The sequence below is a fragment of the Podospora bellae-mahoneyi genome, chromosome 3 (assembly GCF_035222275.1).
Source record: "Podospora bellae-mahoneyi strain CBS 112042 chromosome 3, whole genome shotgun sequence".
NCBI classification, from domain to species: domain Eukaryota; kingdom Fungi; phylum Ascomycota; class Sordariomycetes; order Sordariales; family Podosporaceae; genus Podospora; species Podospora bellae-mahoneyi.
In genome coordinates, this window is record NC_085882.1 from 2544045 (window position 1) to 2557321 (window position 13277).

The window sequence follows — 13277 nt, forward strand, 5'->3', positions numbered from 1 at the left end:
GCATTAGGGAGAAGTATTACCTTCTGGTATCACAGCGCAAAATAAGACTCGATAGGGCGTTGTGTCCCCCTGGAAATACCATAAGGTTTCATTGCGAATTATAACTCAACTCTCTAAGCCCTTACAATATCCCACTTCAACTCCTTGATACTGACCTCATCACCAGCCTTTTCGTCATACTCGAACCACTCCCCTTCGTTGAGCTCCACGCCGGTGAACTTAGTGTTAGACTCTAGGCCGTCGACCTCGAACTCGCCCTCGGGGATGAATTCTACGAATTCGAGGCCGCGGCAGTCGAAGGTGATGATCTTTTGGGACTTGGGTGGCTCGCCTTGTTGGTAGGGGGTTGGGGCGGTTTGGATGGAGGCGGAGGATTCGCGCTTGCAGTTCTTGCATTTCCAGACAAAGTTGGCTTCGCCGCGGGAGCCGGACATTTCATTTTCTTCCTGTGGGCGGGTGTGAGTGGTGAAATGAGTGAGTGTGGTGTGAGTTGGTGGGGGGATCATACAAATCTGCTGACGCCTACGGGTTTGGGGTGGACTTCTCTGCAGGAGGTGCATTGGACTTTGAAGGTGTACCAGAAGGGGTGTTCTTTTGTGTCGGTTGGGCGGAGGTTTGTTACTCTGTGTGGGATGGATGTAAGCTATGGGCTCGTGATATGGAAGAGCCGAGATACGTAAACATACCCGGAGAGCTCGGCTGTGAGTGTGAGGGCGAACATGTTGTGAGATTGGTCCTGGCTCTAGTGCCAAGGGATGAGTGAAGATGTCTATGTGTATGAAAGAGCTTGGACAGCCGACGCAAGGATGAGCTTCTTGTGATGGACGCGATGGAGGGGCACTCCTGCCCCGCTGGTGTTGAGACTGCGGGGGCCCCCATACAGCTCGTGTAATTACTGGGTATTACACCATAATTACAGAACTTGGCGCGGGAGCTCGGGCCACCCCGCCTTCGTGATTGCTCAACTCAGTTGAGGTCACAAAAAGCTCAGGGCCAGTCAACACTTTGAGCTCAGCCCACTAGACTGCCCGACAACACAACACCAAAACACCCAGTCGGTCCCGACACAAGATTGGCCGGCATGCCCCGAGGATGACAAGCCTTTGGTCAATGGCAGCCCGGCTGCAGGGCTGCCACTGTCGGGCGTGCCATCGAACCACACACACCATAGCCCGACGGTCGCCGCCGACAAGGGTGACGCCATTGACGACCAGTGCCCAAGCCCACGGACGACGAAAGGTTCTGGCCAGCGATGTCTTTACCGCCTGCTACACGGCTATCATGGCCACGGCCGCCGTGTTTGATGCTGGGCAGAAGGATCGTCGGAGACGAGAGCTCGACGAGAAGATTGAAGAGACAAAGCAGAGTTTAGCTGCGCTTGCCGAGGCAAACGGGCACAGCTTGGAGATTGATCAAGCGACTGGGGCTCCAGAGCCATCTGAAGACCTCATTGAGGAAGCCACTCAACAACTCTCGTCGTCCTCGACCGCTGAGAGCACAGTCGAGCCAACGCCCCAACCACCACGGCAAGCTGGGCGGAGACGACGACCAATACCTCGGCCCCGGTCCGAGCAGGAGAAGCTAGCTCCACCACCACCAACAACGTTACGATACGTCTTGAATCATATATGCAAGACTAGGATGGTCACTCCGTATGAGAAATCACACAAGCTGTCAAGACCAGCTACAGGCTCTGCAACGTTGAGTGTCTTGAGTAACGCCTTGGCTGAGGAGGAAGCCATGATGAAGCCGTTGACCCCGGAGCCGGTGACCGAAATAGCCAGGATGAAAACAGTCGCCATGGTCAATAGTCTGGTCGACCGGCTCATCAAAGTGGCTTATTGGAGGACCGAGAAAGAGGCACCAGGAACGCATCCAGCGCTAAACAGCCCCGACTCTGCGCAGACTATGGTCAAGATGCTCCGGTCAGACGGGAACCCGCGCTACAAGGACACTTTCTTGGACGCAGAAGATGCCGCTAGACAGAGGGCTCGCTTGAACGAAGCCAATATGAAGGTTATCTCCGAGTTTAACCCATGGAGGAGGGAAAGATTTGTGGCCAAGATTTGCTTCAATATTCTCACCTGCGAGGTGCCTCCTTCGATCCAAAACTACAACACTCTTATATGGGGGTTCACGAATCTTGGGGAGCACGACCTCGCCCAAGCCGTGGTGGATTCATTCCTCAATGTCAGTCGCTTCCGGCCAACGCAGGCGACACTGCTGTGTCTACTCTATCACTACCGGGCAAGCCGCGATATTCTGGGCTTCCATACCATTCTTCGGAGGTTTTTCGGTCACGATTCCCGGGGCATGAGATTACGTAGGAGGGTGGCTATCACCCACTTCAAACGAGATCGCCATCAAGGAATCAACCGCCTTTGGTGGGCTGTCGAGGGAGACGTAGCTAGGATACGGGGCTACTACGTCCAGCGCGTCCCGCTAAGCCAGCCGATCATGGAGGCTATCATTGAAGGCCTGCTGGATTTTGAACGCACCTTAGATGCTGTTCAGCTGACCCAGGCTTGTCTGAACGAGAGTTGGGCCCCCAATGCCGATCTTTTCAGGCGATTATGCGAAATCATCGTAACACATGGCGATTGGGTAAGCGCGAAGGCGCTCATCCAAGGTCGTCTCGCAAAACTCAACCAAACCACATTTTTGCTGTTGGGCTCAGGAGACGGGAAACGTCCAGGCTTGCTGAACTTTTCGGCTGCTAGACAGTTTAGGAGAGTCTTGGCCATGACGAAGACGTTGTGGATTCATGATCAAAAGACGGCCTGGCTCCAAGCTGGCGCAGAAAGGTTACGACACCTGGAGACAGCGCTCTGGCTCCTGGGGGTTCAGTCTAACCTTCATTTTGAGAGGTATACGACGCGGAGATTGGAGAGCATTCTTCGCTCGGCACGGCCCCTTACAGCTGATCGTATCGACCTTGTGAGCTCTGTCATCGATAACATTGCCAAGAGGCACAGGTCGGAGGCTGAATTTCTCAAACACCTAGAGATTCGGGAAACCGTCAATGCCATGCACCGCGAATGCGAACTCACCAGGCAATGGCGGGAGCAAATCGAGCATGGCATTTGCGAGTGGCTGGCCAGGAAATTCAGGTTTGGAGCTCTGAGGAGGGCAGAAAGCTACCTCAACCCAGCGATACCATTCACCAAACGATTCCGCCAGGCCATTCGGTTTGGGACGCCAGGGACGCCAGAGTATGAAGTTGCGGGGATTTTCAGGGAAGCGCAGGAGCTAGAGCAGGAGATGAAGATTACCCTTGCCAGGGCGCTGCCGCAGAGGTATATTGAGGAGCTGAAGCCGAGGTTGACCGAGTCCGGGGATATGCACTGGAAGAATCTGGCGTATACTTTCTCGAGGTATCTGTATGATTTCCAGGATGGGATGGCGGCGGAGGAGGAGAGGGCGAGGCAGGCGTTTGAGTTGGGCTTTGGGACGCAGCTGAGTAGGCAGGTCTCGCTGTTGTTGGGGTATACCGCATGAACATGGAATGGGGGTGCATCGAGATGGATGGCTGTGTACATATACATTTGCATGGTTGTGGATTAGGATACTGTACAAAAGGAATGAGAAGGCTGGGGAAGGGGGTTCTAGGCCAGGTAGTAGTGTTAAGCTAGCACAACTGGGACTGGCTTGTATCCTGGAAGAATGGGATGCTTGTCTACTGAATGGCGAAGAAAGGACTGCAAGTATACAATCATCACCCGGCGGGATCCCATTCTATGTCATATTAACGAGCATGACCTAGACGAGGTTTCGGCGAGTGATGACTGTATTCTTGGTGCTTTTTACCGACGTCGCTTGACAGCGTTCCTTTCTTTGGGGAAACGAGTCTGACTTGTACTCGCTCAACACCACCACTCGGCCACAGAGTTCTCTGACCCGGGCCAATTGATCATTTCTGTGTTGTTACTTTGATGTTGGCATTTTGCGTGGTGGGCGCAGCAGGGCATTGGTCACTTTCGACTCCACATAACAGAAACAGCTTACATGTGTCGATGTCTAGACAGTGATGCTCACAATTTTTGCCGTCGGGGATATCAGCATGCTCCAACAAGTGGCGATATCTGCAATAGCCCCCATGCTGACATGTTCTCATCATCCCAAGTTTGCACTCTTTCTCTCTACCTACATCATCGACAGCCCATCTCCCGACCTGACCAGACCGTACCAGACCCAACCCCGCGACCTACCCGGGGATAGGACTCACCCGCTTACGCCACGCAAATGCCGACGACAGATCAACAACTCAGCAGAAGCAAACTTGAAAATCAACACAGATCACGAGTTCAGACGACGGTGATCACCCAACAGCAAGCCACGGGAGAGCAAAATAAGAAGGGGAGCAGGCAGTGTGGAAATCATTCCTGCCTTTCTTTCCTAGGTAACCAATATTCTGGAAGCTCTGGGACTTGGTATGGACCGTGATAGGGGTTTGGTCAATGGATAAAATGTCCGTCACCGCTACCGCGCTGCCCGCTCCCGCTATCATGCTTGATCCGATCTCCAAAACAACCGTCACACGTGCACAGAAGGGAAGGGGGAGGAAGGACAGAAATAGTCTCTGGGTGAGGCTGGTTGAGGATCATTGTCCGTGTGTTGACGCTGGTTTATGCCAAAGCACGCAACATGTTGACGATGATTGACGCGCCTGGAAAATCGCATAAAGAAGGAGAAGAGTTTCTTGAAGCGCTGGCCAATGGGAGCGAGTCTTGGTTCAAACGTCGCGATGGAAATTGGGGGGTGTTGTAGCTGTGGTGGAGAACCGGGGAGGATGAAACTGGTGGTCTCCTTAATGAATTTGAGTTGGGGAGAAGGGAGTCTCGAAACTGGACCCCTGATGAGGGGATAAGGTCTGAGCAGGGCTGGGCAGGGCAGAGGATGTTGATGGCGGTGGTGATGATGGTAAGGAAGGATGCCAACGAAATGATATTGTCGTACAAACTTGGGATCCGGAGAGGGTGGATGACGGAAATAAGCTTGTTGAACGTGAGTAAGCGGTTGGGAGGATTGCTGGGTGAGAAGGCACTGGCCGAGGCATATCGAGACTTCTTTGCGGTTGGACCCCCTCTACTGTCTGACGAGAGAAGGTTGCACTTGGATTGTTGTACCGCTTCTTTTCTTTCTAAATAAAATCCAGAAAAATAGGCGAGTTCGAGAAGTGAGCGAAACAAGTCTCGCATTTCACCAACAACCGCTGTCAGTTAAGCTGCACCCATCGGGGTATTATCGTCTGTTATAGTACCTCTCCGTAGCACTGTACCGGACTTCTCGCTGACGATCACTTGTCTCAGACACCTTTGCCCACCTTCCTGGTTTTGACCTCTGATCATTAAAGAATGATTTTCAACCTTGTGTGCCTCAGTGATCTTTTTGCCCCGCCCCCATCTTCACCAATCGGTCGGGTTGAAGATCAACCGTGCAAACTTTTATCTCTCGGATGACGGACGGATGGATGGGAAAGCAAAAAAGGATGATGCTTGACAACTTGAAGCCGTCACGGCTGTCCACCCTTTCGGATCTTGAACGGACAAACCGACGGGCGATGAACGCCTGAGGGTTCATACCTGATGTCACTGCTTCAGAAGTATGGAGACAGCAGAATCGAAAAACCCCCCCCTTTTCCATAACGGTGCCCTAGTCAGGCAAAATGATTGGCTCCCAGCCTGTCTCAGGTTTGCGGTTCCTGCATCTGCCCCCTGGTCTTGGCTACGGCACCCCTGTCGGTGTCATGACAGAGCCTCCTGGATTTCCGGCAAACCGCCCAGTGTGCCAGTCAACCACCATTCTCGCGGCAGTCGAATCGAAGAGAGCAATCACCTAACGGTGGGGTTTGAGAAGAGGAACCAGGCGGTTGATGATGCTTGGGAAACAGACATGGGTTCATTCCCCCCCCCAGCCCCACCCATGGGAATCTCGGAAAACATCTCTTGGGCGATGGAACCTTGGTGTGGATTGCCTGATGGTGGCCCCCTCATAAGAACCTCACCTCCCAGGTGTTGTTTTCTTTGTGTTCCCTATTTTCTCCTCTTGTTTTCTTCACGTTCTTCCAAAAAAATAAACCTTCATTTTCTTGGTCAAGCACCATTCCTTTTGCTTGTCTGGACAGTCAATTCTTTTCTTCTCTTGTATCTACACTCTCTAAGCAACTGTGTTTGCTCATTTTTACTGCGAAGTCGATCTCTCGCTGCTTTCCAAAAGACTCAAACAAACGAATATTTTGCCAGGCGCACTTTGAACATTTTCATCACCACATCAACTTCGAACTTACCCAGAGATATACACCAGATCAACCTTCAAGATGAAGTCTGCTCCTCTTGCCGTCGGCCTTTTCGCCGCCCTTACCACCGCCTACTCTCACCCCAGATACAACATGCACTGGAGGCGACAAAACACCACAAACCTCATCTCCAGCAGCTCGGCTGCCGAGACGGCTGCCGCTACCTCTCTCGGAACCGGCGTTGCTGATCTCTCCTCCGCTATTCCTCTCTCCACTGGTGTTGAGTCTGCCATCGACACTGCCATCACCAGCGCTCCTTTCGTCAATGGCACCGCCACCACCACTGCCGCCCAGGCTGGTATCACCACCTTGACCGTTTCCACCACTGAGGTGCTCACCATCACCTCTTGCGCTGCCGAGGTCATCGACTGCCCTACCAAGACTGAGGATCTCCTTGAGCTCCCCACCGAGGCCCTGGAGACCGTCATCGTCACCAACACCGTCGTCCTCACCGAGATCGTCTGTCCCGTCACCGAGGTCCCTGCCATCGAGTCCAGCGTTCTTGAAGAGGCTTCTTCCGGTCTCATCACTGGTTCCACTCTCACCCCCTCTGACGCCCCTGTGATCACCGGAACTGGCATTGCCATCACCAACACCGGTACCGCCCCCGCCGAGACTGCTGCTCCCGCTGAAACTGCTGTCGAGACAGCCCCTGCCAACACTCACGTTGTTGAGACTGTCGTTTCTACCGAGACCGAGAGCATTGTTCACACCGTCACCAGCGAGCGCGTCGTCACCGTCACCCTCGGTGGCGGCGGTGTTGCTGAGACCCCCCGTGTCGTCACCACCAAGGTCAAGACCAAGGTTATGTCCACCGAGACCAAGGTCAACGTTGTGACCGTCACCGTCAGCCACCCCGCCGGCGAGACCGCCGCCGCCACCACTCCGGCTGCTGGTGAGACCCCCGTCGAGGAGACCTCCGCTGCCGTCCCCGGCTCCGCTGAGACCACCCCTGCTGCCGATGTCGACACCACCACCACCGCCACTCTCACCTCCACCGGCACCCGCACCGTCACTGTCAAGAAGCCCAACCAGCAGACCACCGTCACCGCCGTCGTCACCCCCGGCGCTGGTGCCGGCAATGGTAACGGCAACGCGCCCGAGGAAGCCTGCCCCGTCTGCGAAGTCTGCGAGGGCGCCGTCACCGTCACTGAGACCGCCGCCACCGTGACCGTCACCGAGGCCGGTGTTGCTGCCGGTGCCGTCACTGTCACCGTCACCGAGGCGGCCGCCGTCTCCACCGTCTTTGTCACCGTCGGCGGTGGCAAGAACAAGGCCGTCAAGACCAAGAAGAACAAGAACAAGACCACTACTACCGCCACCACCGAGGTCGCCGCCACCACTACCGCTGACGAACTCGCTGCTGTGACCACCCCCGTTGAGGAGATCGTCGAGGAGGGTGATGAGGAGGAGGCCTGCCCCCCTGATGAGATTGTGACTGTCACCGCCGAGGCCAGCGCCACTCCTTTCCCTACTGCCGCCAACGGGACGGTCGTGAGCGGTGTCGCTTCCGCTACTGGGGCTGCGGTGCCGGTTAAGCTTTTTTAAATAACCGACGGTTGTTGTTAGAGCTTAAAAGGGACAAAAGAGTGGCTACGCCCGCGAGGGCGTAAAAGTATCGCCATTCTATCTTCGGGGAAGGGGGGAGAGTGTAAGATCAGTCAGCCACTTTGGGTATCATAGATGGATTTTGGAGATTTTGATGTGGAAATGTTTTCTTTTCTCTCTGAGCCCTAGACGGGAAAGAGAGAGCCCAGGCTTTTTGAGCATTCATTGTACATTTTTTCACTTTTTTTTTTGGAAGAACGACGACGACTTGGTTGAAGCTTGGGGATGAATTAGAAGATGAACCGATGAATAGACAAACAAATAACATCCTTTTAGTGGTTAAAACCAACTTGAGTATATACCCAGACCAAAAAAAGAACCCGAAAGTGCAAATGAATGAACCCGTTGAATAACCACATGTCGGTCTGAGAAAAAGGAAGGAGATAAACTGTCAGATGACGTTGACGATCACAATGGGCAATCACTGTTCCGCTAATTGGTGGATGGAAAGGAGATAACAGCGCAGGGTTGGGGTTGAGTATGGTGGAATGGATAACCAACTCCGCTTTGCTTTTGGGGTAAGCGGCGTGGGACAGGGGATCACTACCAAGGCTTATCTATCTTGCTCTTGCTTAAAGGGGTGCCTGCCTTCCCTCTCTCTTGAAGTGGGGAGTAAGTTTGAGGATGAGAAGGGTGAGAAACGGAAACGGATAGGGATTTTTTCCCGGTTTTTTCGTGAATACACTATTTCTGGTTGGGAAAAGTGGGATTTTGCTTCTATTCTTTATCTTGCACTCGCGTCTTGCTCCGTTGTACATTTTGCGTCGTGGTTGGTAAGAGGTTGGTTGCAACGAAACGACGACGAGCTTTTTGGACATATTCATAGTTGTATATAAGGGTAACAAACCATATCATCGTCATGTGTAAGTCCGCTTTCTTTATTTCCCAAACTTATTCAGCCCCAAAACTAACACCACCTAGACATCCCCATCCTCCCCCTGGCCCTCAGCCTAGCCAGCACCCTCACCCTCACATCCGGCCTTCCGGCCCCATTCCGCTACTCCCCAGAACAAGAACAATGCGTCCTCAACCTTGACCCTTCAACCGCGCCAAATGGCACCCGCGGGGCCGTCGCCTCCGAATCCAAACTCTGCTCCCAAATCGGCATCGACATGATCTCCCAAGGCGGGACGGCAGCCGACGCCCTCGTAGCAGCAACCCTCTGCGTGGGGGTAATAGGAATGTACCACTCGGGCATCGGCGGCGGCGGCTTCATGCTCGTCCGCGACGAGCTTGGCCGCCATGAGGTCATCGACTACCGGGAGACTGCCCCTTCTTCTGCGCACAAAGACATGTACAAACATGATCGAAACGCCTCAGTGATTGGGGGGTTGGCGGTGGGGGTGCCGGGGGAGATTAGAGGGTTGGGGTATCTGCAGGAAAAGTATGGGAGGTTGGGGTGGAAGGAGGTGGTGATGCCTGCTGTCGAGGTTGCGAGGGAGGGGTTTACGGTTGGCGAGGATTTGGTCAAGTACATGAAGGCTGCGAGTGCCAATGATGACTTTTTGGTGAGCGATCCGGTTTGGGCGCAGGATTTTGCGCCGAATGGGACGTTGTTGGGATTGGGGGATAGGATTACGAGGAAGAGGTTGGCGAGTACGCTTGAGAAAATTGCCAATGAAGGACCTGAGGCGTTCTATGAAGGAGAAATCGCCGACTCGATTATCAAGACTGTTCAGGAGAATAACGGGACGATGACGCATGACGATTTGAGAGAGTATACCATCCGCATGAAGCAGCCCCTCAGCATTGATTACCGCGGCTTCAAGCTTTACACGACGGTTGCACCCAGCAGCGGCGCAGTCACGCTCAACATCCTCAAGGTCATGGAGCAGTTCCCCCCTGAGGACTTGGCAGACAAGAGCTTGACTGCCCACAGGCTCACAGAGGCGATGAAGTTTGCTTATGGGGCACGTCAAGAACTTGGTGACCCTGATTTCATCAGAGGGTTGACAGCGTTTCAAAAGACCATGTTGAGCGAGGAGAAGGCCCAACAGATCCGCAAGATGATCATGGATAACCAGACCCAGGCTCTGGACGTGTACAACCCACAATCGGTGTACGCTGCTGAAAGCTCGGGAACCTCTCACCTTGTTGCGTCTGACGAGACAGGCATGACAGTTACCTCCACCACGACAATCAACCTGCTTTTTGGGGCAAAAATCATGACCGACACTGGCATCATCCTGTAAGCCCCCCTTTCCGCTCTCTCAAACAAAGCTAACAACCCCCCCTTCCAGCAACAACGAAATGGACGACTTTTCCCAACCCGGCCGCCCCAACTCCTTCGGCTTCGAGCCCTCGCCCAACAACTTCATCGCCCCTTACAAGCGCCCCCTGTCCTCCATCACTCCCCTTATTGTCGAACACGCCAGCAACGGATCCCTTTTCTTTGCCACAGGAGCAGCCGGTGGATCGAGGATTATCTCTTCTACGATGCAAGTTGCCTTTGGGATCATGTCCGCCATTGATCAGGGACGTAGTGCCGTTGGGGAGATGTACGAGGCCATCAAAGCCCCGAGGTTACACCACCAGCTCATGCCTAATGTTTTGAATGTTGAGACGGGGTATGACGAGAGTGTTTTTGTTGGGTTGGGGAGCAAGCAGCATAATGTCTCTTGGATGGCGCCGGGACAGAGCTCAGCGCAGGGGTTGCTGAGGTTGTATAACGGGACTTTTGAGGCGGTTGGGGAGACAAGGCAGTTGAACTCGGGTGGTTTGACTGTTTAACTCTCTTATTTTCAGGATACATAATAACGCTCATATATAATCATTACCCACAGCCAGCCTTTCCCCATTGCCCTGTCTACTTGCTAGTATCAACCACATACCTCCCCACAATCTTGCTCTCCTCCATCATCTGGTACACCTCGCCCAGCTGGCTCAACCCAACAGTCTTATACGGCACCTTGATCAAACCCCTCTGGAAGAAGTCCAACGCCTCGGCCGTATCCTGCCTGTTGCCCACGTAGCTCCCCTTGATAGTAATCATCCTAAGCACGGTATCAAACACGGGCGCCTTGAGATACGCCCCCGCAGGCAACCCAATGCAAACAACTGCCCCCCTACTCCTGACATACTCGGTCGCCTGCTGGAACGGCTTCTCCGACACAGCCAACAACAACACAGCATGCGGCCCCAACCCATCCGGCGTCGCAGCCTTGACCTCCTCAACCAAATCCTTGGACGCCATAAAATCAACGTAGGCACTCCCCCCCAGTTTCTTGACACTCTCCCCCTTTTCACTCCCGCCATCAATCCCAATAACATGCACTCCCATAGCCTTGGCGTATTGCACTGCCATACTCCCCAACCCGCCACCCGCTCCAACAACAGCAACCCACTGGCCTGGTCTCACTCCTGATTCCTTTAATCCTTTGTATACTGTAATCCCGGCGCAGAGCACAGGAGCCACCTCCTCAAGATCAACACCCTCAGGAATCCGCGCGATGTGCGCAGCCTTGGCGATGGCATACTGTTGGAACGACCCATCGACCGTGTACCCCGACAAGAGGGCAGACTGGCAGAGGGGCTCGTCGGATTGTTGGCAAAAGGAGCAGGAGAGGCACGAGCCGTTGAGCCATTTGATGCCTGCTGCGTCGCCTAGCTTGATGTCGTCGGCGACTAGGGAGCCTTTTTTCACGACGATGCCGGCACCTTCATGGCCGCCGACGAGGGGGATTTTAGTGGGGATTGGCCTGGAAAGGGGGAGGGGGGTGGGGGGGTTGTTAGCTTTGTTTTGGGGAATGGGGAGAGTGAAGGTTGGGGGGGAACATACCAGTCACCCTTCATGGCGTGGAGGTCGGTGTGGCAGACGCCGGAGTACTTTACGTTGATGAGGACCTCATCTGGGCCGGGGGAGGGGACGGGGATTTTCTTGTAGACGGCGGCTGGGGGCGCGGGATGTTAGTTGTGGTTGTCAAGACCTAGGTGGGGATGGGGATGGGAAACGTACGGCCGCCGGGGGCTTCGACTACTTGGGCCCATTGCTCGGTTGGGATGTCGTAGGTTTTCATCTTGAACAGACTCTTTCTCTTTCTTTGAAAATAGTGGTTGGCGTTTGAGTATGGGATAGGTTGGTTCTGATGAAATCAAAGTTGAACTGTGATGTACAAAATGAGGTAACCGTGTGACCTTTATATACACTTGTGTCCCAGTCACCCCCTCACGAAATGAGGAGACCACCTGCGGTCCAGACACGAGATCTGCTGCATCATCGAAGCTTTTTTCCTGCCTGCGAAGGGGGGGGGGAAAGTTCTGTCAGGGAAAAACGTATGATCTTTTCCTTTGGTACCAAACCGGGGCTAACTACAGGAGGTGGAAGGCCCTTTCCAGAATCAGACATAGTGGAAGGCTTGTTTCTGTGAGGCTGAAATGCACTGTTACCCTCCTCTTAACATCATGTCGTAGAAAAAAAGACCGAGTGATCTCCGCCTGGAAGCTCTGTTGTTGTTGTTGTTGTTTTTACGAGGAAGCAAAACTGACTGGTGTTTATCCCCGGAAGATCACGCCTGCACCGAACGTCATGGAACCACAATTTTTATGTGTCTGAATCCTCTGCTACCCAAAACTGTTGATCAACTTGTCCTTAAAAGCCGTTATTTTGTCGAATTGAAACCTTTCCCCTCAAAAACTGAACCGTCAATCGCGGCAGTCAATATCCAAGTCCACGGACGCTGAAGGTGGTCTGATGTTCTGTCCATCTTGATGATAAACCCCCCCTTCCCCTCGCAGCAAGCCTAGGCCGTTGCGACGTTCCACACAATGCAGTGTCATGCATGGAAGAAAGGCCTTCCGCTGCCCCGGAACCAAACGACAGGGCGCTAGAACTACAGCCGCTGCTCGTGTAAGTCGACGCCACCACTGTAAACGGCCCGTTCCAAAACAAACCACATCATCATCGCTCCACAGTTCGGATCAAATTCTTAACTCGTATCACGATCACCATCACGTTGTCATTCAGTCCAGTGCCGGATTTCAGTGTCCATCAGGCAGTCAAGACAGCAATCATCTCATGTTCTGGATAGACTCCACCGATCAATCGAATCAACGGAGAGGGAGTCTACCTTATGATATGAAAGTCGGAGCCGGACCGCTCCGGACAAGGCCGGATATATCGGATCCTCCAAGAATTCTAGACCGGCCGGATTAGACCTTCCCATAATAAAGTATCACATCGACCAAACACACGATACATAAGAATCAGTCACTTTTCAAAACTTCCCCGCATCACCACCACCATCTAAAATCTCTTCCCCAGCTTCCGCTTAAGCGAAGGAAGCATCACAAAATGCACTTATATCCGAGGTTATGTATGTCTAACATCGTGACGTCCCAACAGACCCAAAAAAGACACTTCCCCCGCATGAAGGAT

The 13277-nt window shown here is 53.5% G+C and overlaps 5 protein-coding genes across 5 annotated transcripts; 3 read left to right on the forward strand and 2 right to left on the reverse strand.

The window, feature by feature from the left end:
* Window positions 1-113: 113 nt before the first annotated feature.
* On the reverse strand, window positions 114-867 carry QC761_307430 (uncharacterized protein; the record flags this gene model as incomplete). Its single annotated transcript, XM_062877884.1, has 3 exons — window positions 687-867; window positions 509-623; window positions 114-446 (listed from the first exon to the last, which is right to left on the reverse strand). The coding sequence occupies exons 1-3, from the start codon at window positions 719-721 to the stop codon at window positions 114-116; spliced, it is 483 nt and encodes a 160-aa protein (XP_062733701.1). The 5' UTR covers window positions 722-867.
* A 225-nt stretch (window positions 868-1092) lies between these two features.
* On the forward strand, window positions 1093-3498 carry QC761_307440 (uncharacterized protein; the record flags this gene model as incomplete). The annotated part of the gene is made up of 1 exon (XM_062877885.1): window positions 1093-3498. The coding sequence occupies one exon, from the start codon at window positions 1093-1095 to the stop codon at window positions 3496-3498; it is 2406 nt and encodes an 801-aa protein (XP_062733702.1).
* A 2818-nt stretch (window positions 3499-6316) lies between these two features.
* On the forward strand, window positions 6317-7843 carry QC761_307500 (uncharacterized protein; the record flags this gene model as incomplete). The annotated part of the gene is made up of 1 exon (XM_062877892.1): window positions 6317-7843. One exon carries the CDS (start codon window positions 6317-6319, stop codon window positions 7841-7843), a length of 1527 nt encoding a protein of 508 aa, XP_062733703.1.
* Window positions 7844-8388: 545 nt separating this feature from the next.
* Window positions 8389-11574, forward strand: QC761_307450 (uncharacterized protein). Its single transcript, XM_062877886.1, has 3 exons — window positions 8389-8766; window positions 8825-10091; window positions 10144-11574. The coding sequence occupies exons 1-3, from the start codon at window positions 8763-8765 to the stop codon at window positions 10631-10633; spliced, it is 1761 nt and encodes a 586-aa protein (XP_062733704.1). The 5' UTR covers window positions 8389-8762; the 3' UTR covers window positions 10634-11574.
* On the reverse strand, window positions 10622-12838 carry ADH1_2 (alcohol dehydrogenase). The gene is made up of 3 exons (XM_062877887.1): window positions 11859-12838; window positions 11682-11793; window positions 10622-11601 (listed from the first exon to the last, which is right to left on the reverse strand). The coding sequence occupies exons 1-3, from the start codon at window positions 11917-11919 to the stop codon at window positions 10710-10712; spliced, it is 1065 nt and encodes a 354-aa protein (XP_062733705.1). The 5' UTR covers window positions 11920-12838; the 3' UTR covers window positions 10622-10709.
* Between the last annotated feature and the right edge of the window lie 439 nt (window positions 12839-13277).